At 47.2% G+C, this 27,189-nt stretch overlaps 1 protein-coding gene across 1 annotated transcript in view; it reads right to left on the bottom strand.

The window, feature by feature from the left end:
- Positions 1 to 27,189, bottom strand: part of LOC146816615 (cysteine-rich venom protein-like) — a 176,245-nt gene that overhangs the window by 12,535 nt on the left and 136,521 nt on the right. The window contains exon 7 of the mRNA XM_085609145.1: positions 9,518 to 9,606. Coding sequence (XP_085465271.1) covers positions 9,518 to 9,606 — 89 coding nt within the window. The remainder of the gene's footprint in view (positions 1 to 9,517; positions 9,607 to 27,189) is intronic.

The following is a 27,189-nucleotide window of genomic DNA, read 5'->3' as shown; positions in this document are numbered from 1 at the left end:
GTACAATGTTAACATTGATTGATCCTGTGAAAGACACACACTTTGGATGTACATATCTGGTACAAAGACAACTTTCACGGTGAAAGGAAGTTTTCTGTTGAATGTTGCGACCAAGGCAATATGTGCTGCTTAAATTGCTCTAACCACATATGTTACGCGACCCAAAGCATAAAAATCTCCCTTCACATAGGCAATCTCCTTGTTTTGTTGTCACTGTATGAAGCTGTTAATGAGTCTCCTCATTGAGGAAAGACCTTCTTGTAGCACACCACTGAGCGTTGGTTGTGACATTCCATAGATACTGCAACAGTGTATTTATCCGGTGGACACAAATTGGAGTACTGCCATTAATTTGTCTATCATTGTCATTGATGTGATACTCATATTGTGAGGTAGAAGATCTGGCTCCAGCTGCTGACATAAATCAATAATAGTTTGCCTAATAAATCTGATTGTTTTTATTATATACCGTTCTTCCATGGTGGCAAGGTCTGGATTTGGAACTGTAAATGAAAATATAGCATGACCGGTTTGGATTATGCAAATATTCCAATTTTTAAAAAATATGAAAAGCTACTCCTTATTCATATTTATTAAATTTGTACTTTCTGAATTGTCTTTTTTGTTATTTTTGTCATTTTTTAAATAATGTGTAATGCATTACCTACTTGTAATTTTTTTATGAACAAACATGCTTTTTTAATTGACTTGTCCCTGCTCTGGAGTGGAGGTTTCATCAGTAGCAGTGTCAGATGGCTGTCGACGTACTTTTGGTGTTGGACCTATAATAAAATGAAACAAGTAAAAGTTTTAAATTCTGGATTATGCATCAAGTGAGTTTGAAGGAAAAAATGAAGCTACCTAAAAGAAAATTAATATAATTATCATACATTTCAATAGTATTATACAAAATTATGAAAACAGTTTAAGCAACACACAAAACTACTTCAAAAAAGCAGGTCAAATGTGGTCCTGAAATTAAACTAAAAAAAAGAAAGTATACATAAAACATACCAGTCATTCAACACAAAACAGTAGGGACCAGAGATGTGAAATAAACTATTCCAAGGCCTAGCAGGGTAAAAATATGAAAGTAAAACAACTTGGGGCCATATTCCCAAGGAGCTATGGCCGAGTTAGCGGCACTTTAGCGCAGCCAAAGTTGCGATAAATTTGTCACCCCATTCACAAGCTGATGCTAACCGCCCATAGCACCAGTTTACCTGCGATAGCAAATGCAAAAAACATCTCCACAGATGACTCCGGCAACTATCGCTAATGAGATGCAGAGTAGGCGTTCCCATACAAAAAGCCGCGACAACACCACTCCACAACATTCTCAACAACCAGCCAGATCGGCGAAAAGACCATGAAACATGCGATAAGGCATGTTAGCAGCAGAAAATAAACACCTGATTTGACCTGGTGCAAAGTCGGATGGCAGCCTGCAACAGAAAAGGGAGTCCAGCCCAGAGCCACACCTGAAGAACAACAGATGCCATGGAGCCACTGAACATGCATGCCGGACACCCAAGAGGGCCACAACACCCACCGCCATCCTCCCCCAAGGACCCCCTCCTCCCAGCACCCCCCGGCCAAAGACATGCCACATCAACTACACGGAATCATGTACCAAATAATCCGCCTGATGTCGCACAATCACATCTGGTGACATGCATGTGTCGTCACAAAAATGAGCATCACACATTCACCTTCGAAGCAACAAAGGAAAATCTATTAAATAAACACAGAACAGAAATTAAGACATATGGCGGCTCCCCTCGGGACGTTCCGTAGGTCACAGCCTGCAAGACAAATTTCATGATGAGAAGGTGTGTCCTGTGCGCATCAAGGGACAGAGAGAGCGAAGGAGAAAGAGAGGGAGAGAGAGATAGATAGATGGACAGAGAGGGGGAGAGCAAGATTGACGAACAGATAGGGAGAGAGAGATAGTCGGGCAGAGAGGGAGAGAGAGATAGATGGACAGGGAGGGAGAGAGAGAGATAGACGGACAGAGAGGGGGAGAGAGAGATAGACGGACAGAGTTGTGGAGAGAGAGATAGACGGACAGAGAGGGAGTGAGAGAGAGAAACGAAGATAGGTACAGGGAGAGAGAGTGCCAACACTGCGCACCCAGGCCACACTGTTCACCTGCTGCCACCGGTGTGTTCCCAACCACGGGCCGGTATGTAGTGCAGTTCACCAGGTCCCACATCTGAGACAGAACCGTCATCTGAAACAGAGTCCAGATACATGAAAGGCACAGTACATACAATTGCACACAACATCATCGCCTGTCTGCCCCTGCGCACGCAGGCAGATGCATCCCAGCCCCTCCCACTGCCCAGCGGTGCATGCCCACCCATGCGCACCCAGGAAGCTGCACCCACACCCCTCCCACCACCCAGCGGTGCATGCCCACCCCTGCTCACCCAGGCAGATGCACCCCAGCCACTCCCGCCGCCCAGCAGTGCATGCCTGCCCCAGCGCACCCAGGCCTCACTGCTCACCTTCCGCCCTTGGCGTGTAGCAATGAGGGTCCACCATGTGCTGCTTCAAGCCACAAGCCCGGGGCCCGTGGATATGGCACCCTCCATATCATGCAGCCCCGCTCCACGGGCCACCAGGTCTCACGTTTGTTGCTGGGTCTTGATTTCTCCATTGCAGAAGACATACCAGTGCGCCTGGCCTCATCACAGGCTGCACACCCGCTCAGCCTTTGAGGTGCCACTAACTCTGTGACCCGCGAGGCCACGCCACGTGGTGGTAGGCCCCCACTGTCCACTGGCTCAGGCCTACACTGCGTTCCAGCAGGGCACAAAAAACCTGAGCAGTCCGGACCACTGGGATGGGGCATCATCGCAGGCTGCACACCCGCTCAGCACTTATGGTGCCCCTACCTCAGTGCACCGAAAGTCACTGTCCCATGGTGGTGTGCCTGTGCCAGCCGCAATGTATCCGGTGCCGCTTAGTCTGTGCCCTGCAAGTCATGGACTCTATGATTGGGTATCGTGGTGCAGATGCCATCATGTCACCTCTGGGCCTGCGGAATGTGATGTTGCAGGCCCCTGGGACCCCATGCCTACATGCACACCACACGGATACACCCTGAGAGAGGTTGGAAATGGCATCGAGCACGTGCACCCGGCCCTTTTTATTGGCAGGGTCACATGTGCTGTGACACATGTGCTGAATGGGTGTGGTGTGGGTGTACACCAGCCGTGAGGGAGTGGCTGTGGCATGCTGACAACTAGACCTGTGACCAGCAGATCCCTAAAGGGAAGACCTGAGACATGTAGCATTGTCGCCCCCCCCTTTTGAGCATAAGCAGAGTGGGCTGGCCTGGAGTATGCCGGTCCATCGTAAGGGTTTGGACAATGACCCCGGGGCTCTGGGCGTTGTTCTGTATGGGGCTGAACAAGGAAGTAACAAATGCGTGTGTCGCTGTTGTTGCATCAGCGCCACCCGGACAACATTCAGCAATGTGTCACCCAGTGACCCAAGTTCAACGACAGGCGCCAAATGGATGTAACAGGAATTCTCTGGCCCTACATTCATCCATACTACCACACTTGAAAGACCATAGACACAACACATCTGTGTGATTCAGAATGTTTAATGCACATTCAGTGGAGTGTTGCATCTGGAGCAGTACAGGGCCATGCAAACCCTACATGATGATGTAGGCCCGTGGAGGGCCATCCAGAGCCCTTCAAGGAATAACAAGTCCAAAGGAAGAGTTCAATCAGCAGTCTGAAAGCTGTGTCATTGGCGATCATACAGAAAATGTCAGTCCATTGCAAGGTCCAAGGTGAGTGTCGTAGAGTGTATCGGGGGACAGTGTAAGGTGATGATGCAGAGGGCAGAATCAAGCTGAAACAGGCCATGTGGCGGAGATGAATGCTACAGTGTTCTCCGTACCAGTATGGCAGTTTTATCCGCATCTTCGTCCTCTGCTGTCTCATGTGCCTCACGTATGGGTTGTGCTGGCCTCTCTCCGGCACTGTATGGCAGTTACACCTCAGGGGCCGGAGGTGGAATATCTACCGCACTGTGTGGCACTAACACTTCAGGGGGCGGAGATGTGGATGTAGTGGTAGCCGCAGCATGCATCAGCACCAGGCCTGGTGGTAGTAAATGCCATGAGGATGGTTTTGAGGTCATTTTGGAACCCAGCTACCTCTCACTGGTGTGCAGCCGTGGCAGCTGCTCTTTCCACATTGGCCTGCTCCATGGTCTCCATGAGCCTCCGCATGAGGGCTCCGGGTGAGCTCGCTGGAGCCACTTGGCTGTTGTTTGGCATTTGTTTGCCAGTTTTTTTTCTACTTTTATGGTGATTGTTCCCGCCTGACACGTGTGATTTGCAGGCTTGTAGCTGGTTTTCGCTGATTTTTGTATCATGATTGGCCGCATCACAGCTTTTTTTTTCGTTCACGTTTCGCATTTTTGCGGCGTGGCATTGATTGTATTGCGGCCAGTAGACACGTTTTCAGGTGACTATCGCATGGTACCGCCGTGTTGTGAATACCTGGTTAACGCGGCGTAAATTTCCCGCGATGGACTGCAATGTTGTAGGTTGCGTTAAGTAACTTTTTCGATGGTTATCACACGTTCTTGAGAATATACCCCTTAGTAGGAGAAATGGAATTAGTCATCAAATAAACAGTGCAAAGTACTTTTATAAAAAATATTACTTATATTCAACATGCAAAAAAACAAAAATTATAACTTTGGAGTCAACAAACTTTGAATAATGAAACTGATATTTTTCAATTCAATGATATGAAAAGAAAATGACAACATATAAAATCAAATTTAAACAAATGTAAAAAAACACAGCATTAAATAGAGATTGATAAATACATAATGCGTTAAAAGAAGTAATAAGAATGACCACAATAACATTGCAATCTCATTTTGACAAACCAAAAAAATTGTAGTTGTAGTCATTTCACTTAAACATTAAGAACATTTGCAAAATTGTAAGTTGAACATACCTAGTAAAATATGCATCAAAATAAATAAACATTTTCATTATAAAACATATATATGAAATATGTTATTTTGTGAAAAAACACAAGTATCAATCACCATGTGAAATTTAATGGAGAATAAAACCTGTAATTATAAATACAACAAAATACATTCAAACAAACAAACTAACTAACTAAACAATCCATACCCAACATGAAGTGAAACAAACATATCGACAAAACATATTAACAATTAGCAAAACAAGAGAAACAACAATAATGCTGCAAATTAAAAAATGAAATATATATGTTTAAAAGAGTTGCAAAACACAGCAACAGTTAAATTACAAGCCAGAATAAAATTTAGGTTTAGTGGCACATTCACAGGTATATTTTACCGGTCTCTTCTCCACTAGCGATTCCTGTCAAGCCTTCTGGATGTAGGATCTGCAAGACCTTCTCTCCCTAGGGCTATATTTGTAAAGGGAGGCTGGGAGAACCAACACCAGTCCTCTGGGCCTCCAGGTGCTACTTGGAGGCCAAGGAACATTCCACCTCTTCCTAATTGCTTGTTACAGCATTCACTCTGTCAGGTATTCTGGCACACATTTCCCTTTCCTGAGGTATAGTTGTATTTTGTACTTGGCCTCCAAACAATTGTTGGTCTACTCTTATTATTTAATCCACCATGGCAGACAATTCTGCCTCAGAAAAATGGGGATTTATCCTCCTTGCATTATCATAATTATAAACTTAAATAAATGCAGGGATGTGGAATTCCAGGAGTATTTTGTCCTTGTTACAAGTAGGACCAACCCCTTACAGAACACACATTTTGGCTGCCAGTTTATAGTACCACATTATGGATCAGGAAGAGGCATTGCTTGCAGTTAAGGTAATATTCATGCCCATGTGTTAATGCTGTTCAAACTTGTATTTATGGTTCACTAATGCAAAGACTTTATTATGAGGGTGAGCGCTCTAAGTAAATGTAAGCTACGATTGCACTTCTGACAGTGGTTCCAGTATAAAAATGTGTACACACTTTTTCAGTGTTTAGCAATATGAGGCTAAGTATAATGCTCCCAGAATGGTCTCTGATTAGGTGCAAATATTTTCAGTAGCTTGAAAGCAAAATTGATTCTCTGCTTTAAAAAGAAAATGTTCACAAAAAAATGCAAAAACATTTCTCTAAACTATTGTAAAATTTTAGGAACCATTTCTGTGCAGAATAATTTAGTAAAATGCATTGATGTATGCTAGTATTCCCCAAAAATCTTCATATGGGAAAATCATTGTAACCAGTTTTAATATGATGATGGGAAACAAAAGCAAACAAACATTGGTAAAGTCAGTAGGTCTGAAATTGTTGGTCAGCCTTTTGGTTTTGTCAATGAGTGACTTGTTTGGGAATGGCTTTTGTAAAATCTCATTGGTGTGGGAGCTTCCGGGCCCTCACCATTATAACAAACATTAACAAAAGCAAAAACTGTTTTGGTCTCAAAAAGCATACATTACCACAGTAGTTCCTGGCACTGAACAAACTGACTGTGTGTCGATATGCTCTTTGTGAAAAAACAGAATGCTTTCACTCACAGTGAAGCTAGCCAATATACAGAAAGAGAGAGACAGAGTTTTATTAAACCCAAAAGGTCATGTTTAACACCAGACCTAAATAGGGGCCGATTATTAAATAAACTCTCAAAAGTGCACCCATGTCCTTGCATTTAGTGCAGATATACAGCTTTTGGGAATTCACAGGACTTTACTGAAGTAGGCCATGAAATAGTACTCCTTGAAGATATTTGGGAACTGCATTTTAGCATGCAGGTGTATATTTGCTTATGTGAAAATATGAGTGTTTGCATGATCACTTTCTCTCCAACCACTGGAAGAAGTTTTATGTCTGCCATTGTCAGGAGTAAATTTCTATCCTTTCTCAGTATGGGAAAAGATTAGAGAAGAGTAGGTGAAAACACTTAAAACATGCAAGTTAGTAGGTTTGCATAGACTCAAAAGGGCATTCCAACTCTGGAACTGATGATTACCCTTACCTTTAGCCCCAATATTTAGATCTGCGGAAGCTTGGCAAGATAAAGAAAGTTCTAGTATTCAAACCCTACTATGGAAGGAGCCCTGGCCTAATTATAGAGGCTATTTCAGAGCTATTGTATATTGAGATTGCTGCCATAATTTGCTGTCGCATTACATTGCACAAACGGGACAAGTGGATTTTGCTACTGAACAAGTAGATTTAGGATGCAACCTGACCCAAATTCCAAATTCCACACCACTGATAAATGTAATAACCCATAAGAAAATAAGAAAGAAGAAAAAATGAACAAGAAACAGAAACAGAGAAAGCAAAAAAACGGACTTCACTGAAAAAGTTCTCCTGAACAATGTTCTGCTGCAGTAAAATGACAAAGGATCATGGACTGAAATGAAGTGCATTTTATTGTCTGATATGCAGGTGACAATGGTTAGTCAAAACACATCAGGTGTGTGATGCTAGCATCCATCCAAAAGGCACAGAAGTAGTACAAATTTAAATGCATCCTGCAACGAAATCCTGCTATGGGAATCATCCACTAGGACAACTGAGAAATCTAAATTGGCTTGGTGCAATCCCACCACCCTAACGGCCAGCAGAGGAGTCCACCGCATCAACACTGGTGAGCCTCTTATGCAACAGAAAACACTCTGTTAACCCCTTCCATGCGGGGCGGATTCCCCCGCTGTGCTGAGCGCTGCTTGCGCGGGCGTGGTCATGACGGAACGGTTCCGTCATGAGCACAGCTCAACCGACGCTCATGACGGAACCGTTCCGTCATGAGCGCCGAAGGGGTTAATACAGACAAAGGATCAACCAGCCCACATCCAAATAGTGTGGGTCGAAATCCATTGGCTTGACGGAGTACTTGTAAATGCTACCGTGGTAGCACAACAGGAGTCTTTTCCAAGATCAAAATCAGGCCCAAAGTCTTTAAATTACATTTTAACTATGTTAGAAATGTTAATTTGATTCTCATTGTTCACAATACTCTTTCTATGATATTCTGTGTGGTCACTTTAGATGTCCTGAGATAAGTTTGCTCTGTAGCATAACATGCTTTTAGTTATAAGTGCCTATTCTTCTTAGTACCATTTGTGTGTATATTGCAAAGAGCAAAATAGGATTGTTTCCAGTACCACAGAGCCCCAGATCCCGGCTTAGGGATTGTTAGTAATCCAAAAAGCAATGATTCCACTTCAACAATGTATTGGGTGGGGTTCTTTGGGGCTACAATAACCTGTCTTTTACATCCTGCACTGGTGCATTGAACCAAGTTTACCCGTGTCAACCTTGGGTGGGAAAGCAAACCATGTAGAGCTATGCCAGAGTCGTAGTTTATGTAACAATACAATCCCTAAATCACCGAATTGGGAAATGGAAATTATACCAATTTTGGAGATATACAGTTGGCTAGCAAATTTAAAAGAGTAAAGGACAGGAATAAATGTGGTTACAGGGCCAGGATGAAATGAGAATCACATGCAGCAAGTCACTGAATATCACTGGATACAAAGTAAAACCAAGTACTGATGCTACCTGGCATATTACCTGCAGCTTGCACAATCTGTCTGGCAAAATATATTCTATGCATAAACATCACAATGAGCAAAACCTGGATTTTTTTTTTTTTATAGAAAGTCACCTACTCCAGGAAAGCGATGTGATTTCTATGCTATGAATGGTTGCACTGAACCACATTCAGAACACTATCTGGAAAACTTTGGATCAAGATGACTGCTGAGAGGGGCATTAGGTTGGGTATGGCCATCTCAGAGGTGGTGACTAACACCACATTCCACAGCGCACTTCCTCCTCTCCTCACTAAGGCCCAGATTTATTAATATTTACACCATGGGTGTGCCACTTTTTGGGATTTACAAAGCCAAACAAATCCTAATTTATGTGGCTTTGCAAATATTTTTTTAAATAAAACGTAATGCAGCTCATAGCATTTGCTTTGCAGAAACATTATTTGGGAAGAGGATTGGCATTCCTGTGCATCCACTGATCTATTTTAATACAAATCCAGATTTAATAGAGTTTGTAAAGCTGGGTTTATGCCAAAATCATGTACCTACCTGAAGCTGGAATAAGAGGAGAAATGCCTTTACCTTTCCTCATTAGTTCCTCTTTGCATCTTTGCTGCATTATCTGCATCACACATACAACGAGGTATACAGCTCTAAGGAGGTAGCCCTTCCTGCGCAAAAGCTATTTTGCTCACAATGCAAGCACCATTGCACTATGGCACAATTGTGCCTCCATTGGCACTAAGCTGCCACAAGTGAGCCAGGGAAAGAGCTGAACCATGCCTTATCTTTCTACAATATGACACATTGAAGCTCTTTTCCATTCCTGCTGTTATGAAAGTTTTCTTGAAGGAGCCAATTGTGCTCCGGCAAATCATACAATGTATTTCTGAAGTTAATTTCACATCTAAAATGTGTGAATAGATCATTTAACATCTGAAAACATAAAGAAAACTTACCACACAGTCCTCTTTTGCAATGATTGGGACACTCATCGCATGGGTTGCCAGCCTTGTAAGGTACCTCAAGCTCACCTGCTCTATTTCCCCTACAGGAGTGACAACAGATAGATACAATGTTATTCCTGTTTGATAAAGTGTTAGATACATTTAGAAAAGGACAGACATTATATTGCATAATTACCAACACCAACCAGTGGAAAGTACCATCTTAGCATCACTGCTTTATATGTATTTACTTTTGAATGTCTACAGATAGATGATTTAGTCACCCTGTGCCAGATGAGTATCCACTAACTTTTGATATGACAGTTTGAAGGTTTGCTGACCACTGATTGACATGTCAAAATGTAGCAAAGTCGAGTGATATGGGTGAGAGACAGCTGATGAAGAGGTACTGTCATTGAAGGTCTTTCATGGCTGTGGTTTCTAAATTAGCCCCCTGCTGTGTCTTGTCATGGTAGGTGAAGTGGAGAATTCGGGTCAGTCTATAAAGATCTGTCGGGTATAGTTGAAATTCATCAGTGAATTGCTTCCTGTTCATTATTGAATGGTGTCTCCAGTGTAGGAGGTTTCCATTTATCATACCGGGTAGGAAGTCACAGTTGTTTACTGATGATGTCAGAGGGGATGGGAAGCTGGTCACTTTGCAGTTTCTTACTATTGTATTCCAGTAGACTAGGATAACACAAAAGAATTGCGGATGAGGTCACTGAACATTCTGGTCCTTAGGAGGCATCTAAAGTAGGTCACCGAGGGGTGCGATAGTCATTCCTGTTCTAATCTCTATCAGGGGCTTTCCCAAGTATGCAACACCCATGTTAGAGCCAGAACCAAATGTAATTCTAGAATGTACCTGCCCATATCCGGGACTCCAGACCCTCTTTGTGGGATGACTTAAACATCATGGAATTGGCAGTTTGTGGGGTCTTTTTTTCCATATAAAGGTCCATAGAGTTTTTGACTCGTCTTTACCACCTCAGTCGAGCATTTTACTGGGAGAGGGTTCTAGTTTTCCCCATCTCTAGGGGACTTTAAACAAGAAAAATAACAAGCATTTACAATGCAATGGTCTCAGCATTGTTAAAGTTAGAGCTATTGGCATTGCTCATTACATTATTTTTGTTTATGTTTTTGTTTTTAAAACATTTAAAGCAACGGCATTGTTATTTACAATGCCAATAGCTTAATCACTCACACAAAGGGGACCTTAACACAAAAATTACAACTTAACAATGGACTGAGGTAGGGGTGCGTACTAGCTCCCTTACTCTTCTGTCTATTTGTTATTGATCTGCCTGCAGTCCTAGCGTCTGCCAAAGGATTTAGCTCCAGAATAAATGGTAAACACTTGGCATGGCCCCTATATGCAGACGACTTGGTGATTTGAGATCATACAGATATAGGTCTGCAAAGGAAACTAGACATGTTTAGAGAATACTGTAGTTGTAAAACAATGAGTGGTAAGTATGGAAAAAACCAGGGTGCTTTGCTTTGGGAAGACAAAAAGTAAATTTAGATGCTTCTAGGCCCTGAATTAGTTAAAAATATAAGCATCTTGGGGTGTGGTTTGAGAGGTCCCGGAAATGGTAAAAGCGCCTACTGCAGAGAGCTATGCACAGGCTACAAGTTGTGAGCTCCAGACACAGCAAGAGAGCTGGACGCGTTAATATACCACTCCCTGCACACCTCTAGGCACGTCCTGCAAGTCAAGGGGTCCTGGCACAGCAAGGTGGTTCAGCGGGTGAATGCACAACCGGCTGCGGTGCTCTGTACCCTGACAAACATTGTGAAAATTCTATCCACCAGCTGTAGATAACAGCGAACACCCCAGTCACTGACCCTAATGCTAAATAGATTAAAAGGTCAAAGCGCCTGCTGCGCACATCTGTGCATAACCCGTAGAACACAGCGTGAATTATCATGGGAGGCGACTCAGCGTTTCATCCGTTCGAGGTTGATAATAGGAGTAGCGTTCGCTGAATAGTGCTACCTATGATCTCACATAGATTACTTACAGCGCCTAGACGCAGGTCCTCATGGGTTTGTGTTGTACCGATGACGGACGTAAGCGTGCTCGTTTGATTTGAAAATGTGATGTTTCCAGCATGGGAGAAAGAGTTTGTCAGAAAAAAAAACCCAGTACATTTTCTCGAATTTCTTTTCTACTCTGCAGTCCCTGACTCTAGCATGTCTTCTTAATACAGAAAACAGACCCTCCCGGAATATGACAGGTTTTCACATCACGCTTTTTGGGAGAATTTGATATTTAAATCCCGTGCCTAGAGGAGGTGGAAGGGGGAGAGAGAGCAGGTGTCTTTTAGAGGCACAGGGGAGGGGTTCACGAAATGACCGACACAAGTGTGTTAAAAAAACTATAAAAAACACATTTTTCATAGAAATTGCACCTTCTTAGAAACTTTGTCTTTGAGAAAGTAACTTACCCTGAAGCACCGTGATGCGCCGAGCACCCCTGCCGGGGGTAGTGTTGTGGGGCCGCTCGCGCTGATGTAGGCCCTCGCTATATGCCCCGCCGCTGGAATAAGGGACACCACACTCTGTGTCTTGGTATCGGCGCGTGACTGCCTCAGCAGGCCGCGCCCCTTTATTTTTATATCGAGGCGTACGCCACGTTCGTGGCGTATGCGTTGCGTAGTGACATTATGCGCTCTAGCGTCTAACGCTAGAGCGCTAACTGTAACATCCCTCTCCAACTTGGACAATAAAATAAACCAAAGTCCATAACAGTCACTCACTTGCTTGGCAGGCAAAGTCTTTAAGGTGGCTGCTGGGCGTGGGGTTCGCTCTCAGACCATACCTGGCCGTGGCACGAGTGCCGGAGCTGGGTGGGTGGTTATTCGGGGCTTCACCTTCCGTGGGGGCGTGATGGCTCTGCTCTGGGGCGCTGCAGGCTCCACTGGACGTTAATCCTGGTCCCAACTCTGGAGTTGAGATCTCTTCCTCCACTCCGTCCAGTCCCCTCTGGTCGCGGTCGGTGGCCTCCGGAATGCGTTTGAACCACGAGATGTTCCTGGTGGTCGACTCCACCCCTCTTTCCGCTGTGACCATTGTCCCCCGCCTCTGTGCCACGGTCCAGCTGCCTGGTTCATACCGGGGTCTGAATTTTCCTCCTGGCCTTCTGTCCTTCACGAGGACGCTGTCCCCTGGTCTGATGTCGCGGTCTCGACTGCCTCTGGCCCGGCTGACTTGTCGGTTGCGGTGTGCTCGTCTTTGGAAGGCCTCCTCCGCTTCGAACGGTGGGGGCACCCACCCAGGGACTGTGGGTAGCCCATCGCGGCGAGGCCCATTGAGCATGAGAGACCACGGGGCTTGTTTGGTGGAGCAGTGGGGCGTGCTCCGATATTCTCCCAGGAATCGCTGGATTTCCCTCTCGGGGTCTAGTTGCTCCACGCCGGCTATTCGAATTACTTTATTCAGGGTCCTCATGAATCGCTCTACTTCTCCGTTGGCCTGTGGCCACTGAGGAGTGATTCGCCGATGTTGTACTCCCTGATGCTGAAGGAACTCCCGGAACTCATGACCGTGGAAGGGTGGCCCATTGTCACTCTTCACCTCTGAGGGGCGCCCAAACATGGCAAATATTTTCAAACAGCGCTGGTCCCACGAACATGAAGGCTGTAGATGGTAGAACTTCCACTATGGGATACTTCGAGAAATTGTCCATGACTACCAGCGACACTTTTCCGTTTGGGAGGCTCCCAAAGTCTATACTAATCTTGTCCCACGGGTACCTTCCTGGTTCTTCTGTCACGATGGGGGCCGGAGGCTCCGGGCCGCTCGTCACCTGGCACGCGGCGCAGCTCCTTACCACCTCGTCCACCATGCCATCTAGCCCCGGGAACCATATCTTCGCCCTCATCCTGGTCTTCATCTTCTCCGTCCCTCGATGGCCGTCGTGAGCAATGGCCGTGGCTTGACGGCGTAGTGCGGCGGGCATGACGATTCTAGACCCTCGCAGAACGACACCATCGCGGGTCATACTTAGTTCGTTCCGCACTCGCCACATCTGCTGCAAGTCCTTCTTGTCCTCGTCTGCCCACGAGTTGGCGGTGTGCAGGAAATCAGCCCAGGACCCCTTTTGAAGAGCCCCCCGTGTCCTTGCCAGCACGGCGTCGCGCTCCCCGGCACGTATGATCTCTTGGATTGTTAGTATCCGAGGGCAAGTCAGAGCAGCTAAGAAGTCGATGTGCGCTTCAGTTTCCTCTTCCTCTTCTTTCCCGACCGGGGACGTCACCCCTTTTTCCGGGTGTCGTGACAGAAAGTCTGCCGGGTTCTTCGCACCTGGCCGGTATGTCACCTCCATCTGGTATTGCTGTAGACCAATGGCCCACCACTCGATCCTCGGGGGGGGGTGGGGTGCTGTCCCTTTGAACAGGGGCACCAGTGGCTGGTGGTCTGTCACCACAGTAAACGGATGTCCGCAGACGTATAGGTGGAAATGCCGGCAACCCCAGCGGATGGCTAGTGCTTCACGTTCAATCTGAGAATACCTCTGTTCAGTTGGGGTGAGCGCCTTGCTGGCGTATGCCAGGGTGGCCCATGTACCTGGTTCTTGCTCTTGCGTAAGGACTGCGCCCAGTCCCACCGGGCTGGCGTCGACAAGTAGCTCTGTCTTCCTGGTCGGATCAAAATAGACCAGAGTGGCCTGGTCCAGCAGCGTGGTCTTGATCGCATGGAATGCATCTTCTTCCTCTTGCCCCCATCGCCACAGGGTGTCTGTCTTCGTGAGGCGTCGGAGAGGTTCCGCCGTGGTGGCCAGGTTTGGGATGAACCGCCCACAGTACGTGGCCATCCCAAGAAAGCTGCGGACCTCCGACGCAGAGGTCGGTGCTGGGGCGTTCTTGATGGCCTGGGATTTTCTTGGATCCACTTGAATGCCATGGTTGGTGAACGTGTATCCGAAGAACTCGATGCTTTGTTGAAAGAACTGGCACTTCTCCTTGTGCAACGTGACTCCAAACTCTCTCAGCCTCATCAGTGTGGATCGGACTCGTCGGTAGTGTTCATCAACTGTTGTGGCGTGTATCAATATGTCATCACTGACATTTAGTACTCCTGGTAGCCCCTGCAAGATGTCTCTGATAGTGTTCTGAAATATTTCGGCTGCCGAAGAGATGCCAAAGTTAAGGCGTCGGTACCTGCGTAGCCCCAGATGCGTGCTGAAGGTAGTGATGTACCTGCTCTCTTCGGCCAGCGTTAGTTGGTGGTACCCCGCGTTGAGGTCCAGTTTGGAGAACCACCGTGCTCCGTTAAGGTCTGCGATTATGTCATCCATCGTGGGCGTGATGTGCCTCTCCCTTTTGATGGCTTTGTTGGGCAGCCTCATGTCGATGCACACCCGAATCTTGCCTGGTTGCCGGGGCTTTTCAGCTATCACCATGGGTGACACCCAGGGGGTGGGTCCGGTTACTGTCTCTATTACACCTTGCTCTTCCAACCTCCTCAGCTCCTCCTCTACCAGCGGGCGTAGGTGGAAAGGAATCCTCCTGTGCTTTAGCGCTGTGGGTGTGACTGAACGGTCAATGTGGAGCTTGACTGGTGGTCGTCGGATGTTCCCCAGACCAGTGAACAGCTCCGGAAACTGGTCCAGCAGGGTAGTCGTCTGGGATTCTTGCACCTTCCGGAGGAATGCGATCAACCCTAGGTCTTCGGCTGCGTGCCCGCTGAGGAGGGTGTCTGCCTCTTGATTGATCACATGTATGTCAATTGTTATCTCTGCGTCATCTGACTTCACCGGTACCGTCATCTTTCCTGCCAACGGCAGTGGCGTGTCACTTCCGTAGGCATAAATCTGGGCTTTTGACCGTCGGAGTTCAGGCTTGGGTTGGAGGCGATTGTATTGTTGCACTCCCATCACGGTGACTGACGCCCCTGTGTCGATCACTGCGTTTATCCGGGACCCAGCGACTAGGACGTCGCACCTCGGTTGTGGTCTTCTCGAGCTCTTGAGGGCTCTGGTGAATGAGATCAGGTATGTCTCCCCTTCGTCATCATCGGACTCCATTGCATCTTCCTGCAGGGCCTGTGCTTGCTTGCGCCCTGGGTTGGTGGGGGAGGACAGCGACAGCTGGGATAGTTGTCTCACCATGGCCTTCTCCGGCCTCTTTCCTCTCCGATCCCGTTGCGTGGCTCGTTTGCGACAAACAGACGCAAAGTGGTTCATCACGCCGCAGTTGTCACACGCCTTCCCTTTCGCAGGGCACGTTCTGCCTCCGTGCTCATCATACCCGCAGTACCCGCACGGGGCTGCAGGCTTCTTTGCCGCCGGTCGTCGGGAAGCTTCACGCGTCTGGATTGCGTCGGCCCGCTCTGTTTTGACTGTTACTCCTGACCCGGCGCCTCGTGTGAGCGCCATCTCCATCTCCTCTGCGCGGGCATCGGATAGATCATGGGACCGTGCCAGCACTAGAATGTCCGCCATCGGGATGTTCGGTTGGCGGAGAATGAGTGTCCACAGCTTTTTGCTGCGTATGCCGCATATTATCTGGGCTCTGATCTCTTCCTTGGCTCTATCACCCACGAGGTGCGTGTCTTCCAGCACCCTCAGTCGAGCGTGGAATGCATCCACCGACTCCCCTTCCTTTTGCCTCGCTTGGCGCAATTTGAAATGTTTAAAGTCCGGGTTCAACTGGGGGTCGAAGTGCGCATTGAGGGCTCTCACGGCCGCATCATAGTCGTCCGCGTTCCCTGTGTTGGGGAGGTGCTTGAATAGGAGATAGACTTCTTCTCCTGCATAGTGGAGTAGTAGGGACCTTTTCACGGTGCCATCCGTCTCCCTGGTGCCCGCAAAATAGTTGTCTAGTCGGCCAATCCACGTCTGCCAGCGTGGGGCGGCAGTGGCAGGGTCAGCAGCTTCACTAAACGGCGGCAGAACGCCGGACGCGGGGTGCAGAGGCACTGCCTGGGCGGGGCGTTCATCATCCCCCATGGTTCCCTGGGGCACAGCACAGCAGGAGGGACGGCAGCAGGCAGAGGAGGCCGCAGAGGCAGGAGATGCCCACACTTGGTGTTGCCAGAGGACGTCAGGGCTCAGCTAGGGCACAGCAGGGACACAGAGTCAGACAGTTCAGAGGCAGGGATGTTCATCTGCCGAGATGGGCTGTGTTCGGTGCACACGTGCACTCACCGTTGGTCAGAGGGGCCCAGCTGCACTGCCCGCGTGAGACCGATCCTGTTCCAGTCGGGCCCGACAGGAACACGTGCGCGCGCGCGTGACCGCCGCGGAGCGCGTCTATAAGCTGGGGCACACGTGGTCGATCTTCGCTCTCGTCGCCAGTGTTGTGGGGCCGCTCGCGCTGATGTAGGCCCTCGCTATATGCCCCGCAACTGGAATAAGGGACACCACACTCTGTGTCTTGGTATCGGTGCGTGACTGCCTCAGCAGGCCGCGCCCCTTTATTTTTATATCGAGGCGTACGCCAGAGCGCTAATTGTAACAGGTAGAGCCGTCCCAAGTGTGAGACAGAGGCAAGCTCACACCACACTCTTCACCGGGAGCGCAGCGAGCAGAGACGGGCTGTAGCACCGAGCACAGCGTGCAGAGACACCCCGAAGCGGCGGTCTATGGGCAAGCAAGCAGATAATCTACTCGAGGAGGCCAGCCGATGGGGGGGAAATGCCTGCATCGCACCACGTGAGTCTACAGCGTGTCTTGCTCATGCTGCCTGCACGCGCAAGTAGGCTTTCTGATTGGTTGACAATCAGAGAGCCTACTGGTCCTCAAACCTCAGGCGGCGGTATGCCCGGTTCGAAGCACAAGGGGTGCCAGATAAGAGTGTTATGAAGGCGTGTCACTTTCACACTGGCAAACGGTGCCTCGGCCAGGAATGCGCGTCGCCTTTGTACTGTGAAAGGTGCTCCCTCTGCGGCCCCCAAACACTTCCCAAGGCCAACTACAAAGAAAGTATGCCCCTGTGAGCACTTTACGACAGGAGCAGGCAACGCGCTTTAAAATGCGTGATGGCAAGGTGTTCAGGCTTTCAACGAAATGCATGCGGAGATTCAGCTTTTTAAATTGCCCCGAATGTCCGCCATCGGGAATGTTCCCAGCACTCGCTCATACATAGGGCAGTCTCTGGCAGTCCCGTAACCCGCGTGCAGAGTCCACGGCAGGCTAGTGAAGTACTGCAGTCCCTGAACTCCACACTGCCTCCGGCCCACAGGCCGCAATCCTATCGGCACAGACACTCAGCCCCCAGATCATAGGCGGTATGCAGCAATAACTTTCAGGCAGGCCCGCTCCTGCTCGTAGACAGTCTTAGCCACCCGCTCACGGCCGTACCGCATACGCGTGCCCAGCCGCGGGCATTACCTGGGGGGATCCAAGATGACTAAATGAAGCTGGCGTCGGCAGAAGGCGTCTCCGGGACACGTAGCCCTCTCTTTGGCGCTGCATGGGTGGCAAACAAGGCAACCCCGCCTGCCCTCGAGCATGGCTTTTCCAGCAGCGGTAGTATTTCCCCCAGCTCTACGCTGACATCAGTGAGGGCTCGCCTCGATGGGACCGCTGTTGCTAGGCGACGCCTGGTCCGGGCTCGCGGCGGTGATTTTAGGAGCGATTTTGTTGCGCGCAACCTCGGGCCCACGGCGGTGATCTCGGGGGCAGAGCACTTTCCTTCCACAGCGCGCTCAGGTCCCGGGCGGCGGTGGTGATTTCAGGGGCACAGCGCTTTCCTTCCTCAGCGCGTCGCAGTGCCTTAGGGACCCCATGCTGCCTGCACGCGCCAGTAGGCTCTCTGATTGGTTGACAAGGTCCACCAATCACAGTGCTTATTTGGTAGTTGCCAACCAATCAGAGAGCCGATTGGCGCGTGTAGGCAGCGTGAGCAAGACATGCCGTAGACTCGCTGTCTTATGGGCGTGTTTTAAAAAAGCGAAAGATTTGAAAAAACACGCCCCCCCAATCGCAAAAGGACGGGGCTTGTTTGGAGAGACAAACCTCTTCTCCAATGGCTGACCAGCATTTCAGAGGCCAGCCAATGGAGAAGAGGAGAGAAGAGGGGCGGGTTAAAGTCCCACTACTCCAAGTCATTAAATCTCGCGAGCGAAACTGCGCAAGCGCAGCCTTCGCTAGCCGAGACCTAAAAAGGGTTGTATATCTCTACTGTAAATCCTAGAGAAACTCAGGGGTAAGCCACTTCCAGGTATTCCTTCTATGACCAGTGGCGGCTAGTGAGATCTGAAAGTGGTGTGACAAGCAGGTCTCGGGGATCACCGGGCCAACATATACATGCCATGGAGACAGAGTAGGTTTGGTGAGACGGATCTCCATTTGCATTAGTTTTTTAGGAGCCATTTAGGTTGGGTAACTTTTCTCATCATTAATAGCTAGTAATATTTTTAAATCACTAATAAGATATCTGTGGAACACGACTCTCATGCTTAATCTCAGAAACAACAGTGAATACAAGGCAAAAGATCATTCTAAATGTCGAAATGAATCCTATAATTAAATTTCATTGTAGAAAAACCCAGATACCACTTGATGTAAAGGGGACAACAGTCCCAGACCCGTCGCGCCTTGGTCCATCCCTGTCTCTGCACACGTTGGAATGGCATATTCCTATGTCCTTGTTCATTGGCACATCTCAGTCATCAGGCTAATTGGTCACCCTCCTTCTTCACAGGCAGTGTATGTATGCAGTGTCTCAACCCTTGGTCCATCCAGGTGTCCTGTCTCACTAGTCGGCTCAATGTTGCCTTGATCATTGGTTCATTCCTGATGGACTATTGGTCTAATCGGACTGGATGCTCACATGGGCCTAAAGGTGAAACTTGTTCACTTTCTGGATACGCACTGTGTCAAATATACACTCCTGCTGTCCTTCCTGCACTATGTGCTCCCATTTGTCCAAAATGTTTCATGAAACTGTCTCCTGCCACCGGAGCCGGATAGCAGTCGTCAGCAGACTAGATCCATGGTTTAACTAGTGGTTTAACTAGATGTCTCATGAGGCGCTAACCTAATCTTCAGACATGTCATACGAATATAAGGCACACATAGTGCACATACTGTGTCGTATTTTGGAAAATATATTGGCCCGCACTGTCGACGCTGATACTTATCTCCTTAAAATCTTTTTAAAATTAAATTATGTGTTTGAATATTTAAAGTGCTTGTTTGGAACATATTAACTCACAGTGCAACTTTACCAAGTGCAAGTATTTCATAATCAAAAGACCACACCGCGTGCCGGGAAGTTTGTGAATCACTTGCATGCGAGCAGAACTGCAGACTGTAAGGCGATGCCTTTTAATAGCAAAGGGATCCATGTGACATCCGAGCGGGGCGGCCATAGCATGGGCAAACTGGCTCCATGCCCGGGGCATTGACATAGAGAGGAGCGCATGGAGCTCCCTACATGCAGGTCCCGCCGCAGTCTCCCTCTGACCTGGCTCCAAACTAACATACAGTACCCTCCACTCCAACCCCTAACCTCCAGCACTTTGTCACTGGCGGCAAGCAGCTCAGCTGCGGATGATTCAGGGGCGAAGAGTCTGACCTGTAATCACAAAATGCCCACCTGCTCACCTCATTAATCATACTGTGGGAAGATTGTATGGATTTAATGGTACTTATACAGCACTTCATAATCTGACAAGGCCCTGCAGGGGCGGGAGAAGTTTTTTTTTATAGGTGGGGGTGCCAAACCAAGTGTTGTACTGGACACGATCTGAGCAAAGTCCAGGCTTGGACCTGGGAACAGATGGGTGCCAGCCCACTCACTATAAAACATTTAAGACCTTCTGGTGTACAAGCCCTTCACGGTCTTTGTTATCCCACATCACTTAGTACATTGATTCCATGCATCTAAACTTGCGTTTAATGGATTCACTCATCCCTGTGTGTTTCTGCACATCTCTTATGCTGGAAGCCAGGCAGCTACCATGCCTGACTGACTGACTGACTGATAGACAGACACACACACACACACACACACAGAAACACACATACCCCTCCCCCTGACACACACACATACCCCTCCCCCTGACACACCCCAACTACCTCAATGGAGTCAATTGGTTATCTCACCGGGTCAATAATCAGCATGGATACATTCTCCTGTGCAACACCTTTTAAGTGGGGGCAGAAGATGCCAACAGGGATGCACTTTGGCCTTTCCTGATGTGCCACATGATCTCTCTGCCCCAGTTTCCACCTTCCTGCACAGATTTCTGGGATACTTCAAGATGGTGACACCCCAAAGTCACCTGCCACATATCTTCTGGAGGTCTCAGCCCCACTTCTCACTGACATCACTGCTAGGGGCTGTCTCAGCAAATCTTCAAAGGAGTCCCCCCCTCTGGTTTGGCTCCAGAGGTCTGGACTCCCTCCTTTGTTAAGTGGGCACGGGCTGGCCCTCTTCCTGGAACAGGATGACTGATAGCTGATTGATGTAGAACAGTCCACCCCACCCCTTCATTCTGAGGAGCTGACCTAATTAGGGGTAAATGCTCCCTTTGTGCGGGGAGGCATTTGTTTCTGCTGCTGGAGGGAAAAGTAGTTAACCCAGCCCAGCAGGGTGATCTTGAGCTAAGTCAGAAAAATATGACTTTCCTGGATGACCCATAAGCTGTACAGATATGCTTTTGAACTTAACAGAATTGTTCTTTTCCCACAGGTTACAGTGGGAAAGGCATAAAGGCAGCCTTTCCTATAGGAGTATAATGGAGTGTCACTAGAGTCAAACAGTAAAGTACACTGAATAGCCCTTTCATGTCCACACCCACATTATAACTTCTTGTTCCAGGTCACTACCCACCTCTGCATAGTCCCTTCTGCACCAGTCTACCTATACGCAGTTCCTGGACTGCGCACAGCAGGAGTCTCCCACGAGCAGCCTTCTCACATGTGCACATGTGTTCACATGTAACCAGCCAAGTGCCTCTTACCCTGGCTGCGTCTCAACAGCAGCAGCAGCAGGTGGGCACTGGCGGTAAACATGCACAGTCTAGTTTACCCTGAGTTTACTGAGGGTGAATCACAGGTTATGAGGCTCTCCCTCAGTTAAAGGACAACAATCAGTTGATTAAAAAGTGAAAAATCCAGGTGGATCAGATAGTCAGAACCACCTTCTCACGCCCCGCAAAAAGGGCCACTTCCAACATTCTTGGTAAAGATCCTTGCCACTCAGTTCAACAAGGTGATTTGTCAGTAGGACCTGCTTAATTGTAGGTCTTTCTTTGGGCTTGGAATCAGACAATGTTGATCATGTTAGGTGATGCGGAGCCCGTTTCTAAAAATAACATTACATCTTTTTGTTAGGAGTGGGGTAAGATTACCACAGAGTATTCCAGTTACAGGGTTCTGTTATTCAGGAGGTGTTTGCCAGCGTTCCAACTCCTTACTTTTGGATCGGATCCTCCAACCTTTCTAGTACGTCCAGTGGAATCTCTGAGAAGTTAAAGCTCTCAAGATGATCATCTTGTAGAGCTAGGATGCAAGGCTGTGCACTTTAAAGACAAGTGTAATATTTTTTTAAGGGGTTCAGTACTGTTTAGTAAAATGTGCATGTTAACCTATCATCCTCTTTGATAGTTTGAATGCAATTAGGTGTTCTGCCGATCTTAGATTTATAAGCTGAACCGATTCACTTTCTCGTCTTTTTTAGACTGTTTTTGTTTAGTGTTTAGTAGTCTACCCTCCTGTATGCTTTCGAATTCCACCAAACAGCAGAATAGAGTTTTTTTGATAAAATAGAGGGCCAGATTTTACGTAAGCTAAATAACTTTAATACTCTGGTCCCGACCCCAGTTATTCATCTGGAATTTGGTCTAATACGTTCATTTGTCCAAGCCTTAGCCAGATTAATCCGATGGGGATATTTACTAAGGAATAGCGACATGAACACAATATGGGGCTTCGTTAGTGGTGAGATCTTTGGTGCAAAGTCTGACAAATACTCGTATGCACATGACTTCACTAGAGCAATAAATCTCTTTAGCACACATGAAGAGCTAGTTCTCTCTTTTTCACTCAGAGAACTTAAGGCTTTTATAAAAAGCACTAGCAGCACTATTAGTTATCAAAGAGATTTTCAGAATTGCCTACTGAAGGAAAGATTCAAAACAATAGTTATCTCCAGTTATCCAAGAGTCGCCTAGAAATATTTATCTTTTTGTGATTTTATTCCATATGAACCTCTTACCTTCAAATGACTTAACTGCAAGTTGGTCTCCCCTTGCGAGCACAGGAAGGTTCTGCAGCCTGTGTAATCTGGGCACTCAGAACATTGCAAAAACCAAAGGAAATGATGGACAGAGTGCTGAACATTGCAAGCACTCACCCCCAGTCAACTGATCTGGGTTTAATCCACCACCGTTCTTTAGCCCACTCTGCCACCCCAGTTCAGACATGGCCATATGCAAATCAGTCTGACCCTGTGCCTCATGGGAACAGTCCAGCCCGAACTGCCAAGCCATGTCTTCCCTGGACCGGAAACAAGCTTCCTAGGACCGGTTTCTGGCATTTCAGCCGTCTTCAGCCAGGCTTGCTTGAATCCAGTGGTAAAGTGAGCAAGGGACTCACGTATGAGCATACCCTGCCAACTTATGGCGAACAAAGCAAAAACCAAAGGAAATGATGGACGGAGTGTTGAACATTGCAAGCACTCACCCCTAGTCAACTGATCTGGGTTTAATCCATCACCGTTCTTTAGCCCACTCTGCCACCCCAGTTCAGACATGGCCATATGCAAATCAGTCTGACCCTGTGCCTCATGAGAACAGTCCAGCCTGAAATGCCATGCCATGTCTTCCCTGGACCGGAAACAAGCTTCCTAGGACCAGTTTCTGGCATTTCAGCCGTCTTCAGCCAGGCTTGTTTGAATCCAGTGGCAAAGTGAGCAAGGGACGCACGTCTGAGCATACCCTGCCAACTTATGGCGAACAAAGCAAAAACCAAAGGAAATGATGGACGGAGTGTTGAACATTGCAAGCACTCACCCCCAGTCAACTGATCTGGGTTTAATCCATCACCGTTCTTTAGCCCACTCTGCCACCCCAGTTCAGACATGGCCATATGCAAATCAGTCTGACCCTGTGCCTCATGGGAACAGTCCAGCCCGAACTGCCAAGCCATATCTTCCCTGGACCGGAAACAAGCTTCCTAGGACCGGTTTCTGGCATTTCAGCCGTCTTCAGCCAGGCTTGCTTGAATCCAGTGGCAAAGTGAGCAAGGGACTCACGTCTGAGCATACCCTGCCAACTTATGGCGAACAAAGCAAAAACCAAAGGAAATGATGGACGGAGTGTTGAACATTGCAAGCACTCACCCCCAGTCAACTGATCTGGGTTTAATCCATCACCGTTATTTAGCCCATTCTGCCACCCCAGGTCAGACATGGCCATATGCAAATCAGTCTGACCCTGTGCTTCATGGGAACAGTCCAGCCCGAACTGCCAAGCCATGTCTTCCCTGGACCGGAAACAAGCTTCCTAGGACTGGTTTCTGGCATTTCAGCCGTCTTCAGCCTGGCTTGCTTGAATCCAGTGGCAAAGTGAGCAAGGGACTCACGTCTGAGCATACTCTGCCAACTTATGGCGAACAAAGCAAAAACCAAAGGAAATGATGGACGGAGTGTTGAACATTGCAAGCACTCACCCCCAGTTAACTGATCTGGGTTTAATCCATCACCGTTCTTTAGCCCACTCTGCCACCCCAGTTCAGACATGGCCATATGCAAATCAGTCTGACCCTGTGCCTCATGGGAACAGTCCAGCCCGAACTGCCAAGCCATGTCTTCCCTGGACCGGAAACAAGCTTCCTAGGACCGGTTTCTGGCATTTCAGCCGTCTTGAGCCAGGGACGGAGTGTTGAACATTGCAAGCACTCACCCCCAGTCAACTGTTCGCCATAAGTTGGCAGGGTATGCTCAGACGTGAGTCCCTTGCTCACTTTGCCACTGGATTCAAGCAAGCCTGGCTGAAGACGGCTAAAATGCCAGAAACCGGTCCTAGGAAGCTTGTTTCCGGTCCAGGGACGACATGGCTTGGCAGTTCGGGCTGGACTGTTCCCATGAGGCACAAGATCAGACTGATTTGCATATGGCCATGTCTGAATTGGGGTGGCAGAGTGGGCTAAAGAACGGTGATGGATTAAACCCAGATCAGTTGACTGGGGGTGAGTGCTTGCAATGTTCAACACTCCGTCCATCATTTCCTTTGGTTTTTGCTTTGTTCACCATAAGTTGGCAGGGTATGCTCAGACGTGAGTCCCTTGCTCACTTTGCCACTGGTTTCAAGCAAGCCTGGCTGAAGACGGCTGAAATGCCAGAAACCGGTCCTAGGAAGCTTGTTTCCGGTCCAGGGAAGACATGGCTTGGCAGTTCGGGCTGGACTGTTCCCATGAGGCACAGGGTCAGACTGATTTGCATATGGCCATGTCTGAACTGGGGTGGCAGAGTGGGCTAAAGAACAGTGATGGATTTAACCCAGATCAGTTGACTGGGGGTGAGTGCTTGCAATGTTCAACACTCCGTCCATCATTTCCTTTGGTTTTCACTCAGAACATTGACCATATTCTATTTGTTTGCCCAGTCCTGCTCCCTCATCGCCTACGTCTATTATGTCCTCTGTTTATAGAGAATTATATCAACACTGTAGCTAAAGCTCATGAGTTTCTCCTTTTCCCAAAGCATGAATTAGTCTGCAAAAAAAAATAAGTTTTTTAAAATTTTGTTCTAGTCATAATTTAAATTTTTGTATAGCTAGAGGTGAATGGGCACAACCGTTTAACGCTTACTTAGTCATACTGTCTCCTAAATAAAGGTCCAATTACTGGGTTTTCTGACTCCTATTTTATCTTGATACTTAAATAATTTGTGTACTCAAATAATTCTATTTATTTGCTGCAGTAAGGGAATTGTAATTGTATCCAACCCATTATTTTATTGCTCTTCATTTCCCCTTATTGTTTTGATCGATTCCAAAGTGTTCCTAAATTAGTCAATTAATCATGAATTCAGTTATGGAATTCTGCACAGAAGTGTTGCTGCTAGATTGAATGGAGTCATACTTTGTGGGTTTGATTAATCAGATTCTTTACCTCTCTTCTTCTTGTATTGCTTGCACTGGTGTACATAATTGATTATATTTATTTGTTGCAGTAAAGGAATTTTAACTGTATTTTATAATCCAATCTCATTGTGATACTTGTTCTTATTCTCTTTAATGTCATGGGTATTAGGTGAATACTGCACTTAACTATTGCTGCAAGGTTGAAGGATGTTCAGTTATTTCTACATAAGCACGTTCTTCTACCTTTTTCAAGATATATCCCCTATCCCTTTTATGACTGTGATTTTATCTGTTACAAAATTGTACTTTCATGATATGCTTCTACATTTTCTTTTATCCCTTTACAAAGTGAGTGATTCGCCTCTTGTGATTTATACAAATAATATTATATGGTAAAGGTCTCTATTTGCACAATGTAACATTTGATTTTATCGTGTGATTCTTTTGTAACCTTTTAAGTAGACCTCTTTTTGAGTTCCATACCTTAATAAAAAATGTATTGAATAGTAGCCTACAGGCAGCTTCTTTAGTAAGGTCATCTTCTAATTCACCTCTGACTTCGCACAGGTCTCTATAAACTCTCAGAGATAGGTGTGTCTATGATCTTTTTCTATTCTGCAGATTTCTCCTTCCAGTTTGATCATTTTCTCGTTCCTCAAACTCATGAAGGTGGTTGTGTGTCTACGAATTCCCTTTTCAGGACTAAGTGGCAGCATTCCAGCTTGTTGTACAGGACATCCCTTTGGTCAAGTTCTCTGCCAAATAATTCTAGAGGGTTTCATAAATAATATTCCAGAGAAGGGGTTCTTGAAAGTCCACCTACTTAATTTTGCAGGTCGGGTTAGAGTAGGACCTTGGTCAACGTCAAATACAGCTGTACCTTGGCATTGTGTGGAAGCATTTGAATACCTATATCTACTGGATTGGTTGAATCTGCCAGGGTTGTTCAGACAAAAAAAATCAGTGTATGAGTCGGATCTATGGCCATTTGTTAAGATTTTGCAGTCTTTCTCTCTTGAGTGCAGTAATCGCCATGTTCCTACTGTATTGAGTTTCATTTAGCTGTCTGAAGCACCTATGGAGGAGTTGTTTGCTGCCACATAGCTACCAACTTGTACATCATTGCCCAGCCACTATGGGAAATAAGTCTGAATAAAATGACTCTGTATTATCACTGGGTACATACATAGAAAATATTGTGTAAGCTGTATCATTATGGCGATCCCTGATGCCTACCACACTCCTTACTTTATATTAGTTAGAAGCGCCCAAAGCAAAACACCTTCCCCTTTAGTCTTTAATTTGCGGGTCAATAGAATGCACAGGATAGAGCTTCAGCCACAATCTGGGGATGTCAAAGCCAACAAGTTTGTCTCATGGGGGAGTGCCACATTAGCCTAATTTTATAGGGGACTTAAGGCCTGGACACTCAGGGGCATATTTATGAGAGGATTGCGTCATGCTTGCACCACGCAAGCTGCTACTTGCACAATGCAAACCTCTAAGTCAGATTTTTGAAGCCACGGAATGTCACTTTGCATGGCTTTGAATGGCTTCAAAAATATTGAGTAATGCAACACAGCGCAAATTGCTGCACTGCATTACTTTGTGCAAGGGAAGTGTTCCATGGGTGT

This window comes from Triturus cristatus, chromosome 6 (assembly GCF_964204655.1).
Source record: "Triturus cristatus chromosome 6, aTriCri1.1, whole genome shotgun sequence".
Lineage (NCBI taxonomy): Eukaryota > Metazoa > Chordata > Amphibia > Caudata > Salamandridae > Triturus > Triturus cristatus.
This window is presented reverse-complemented; position numbering and strand designations above follow the sequence as displayed.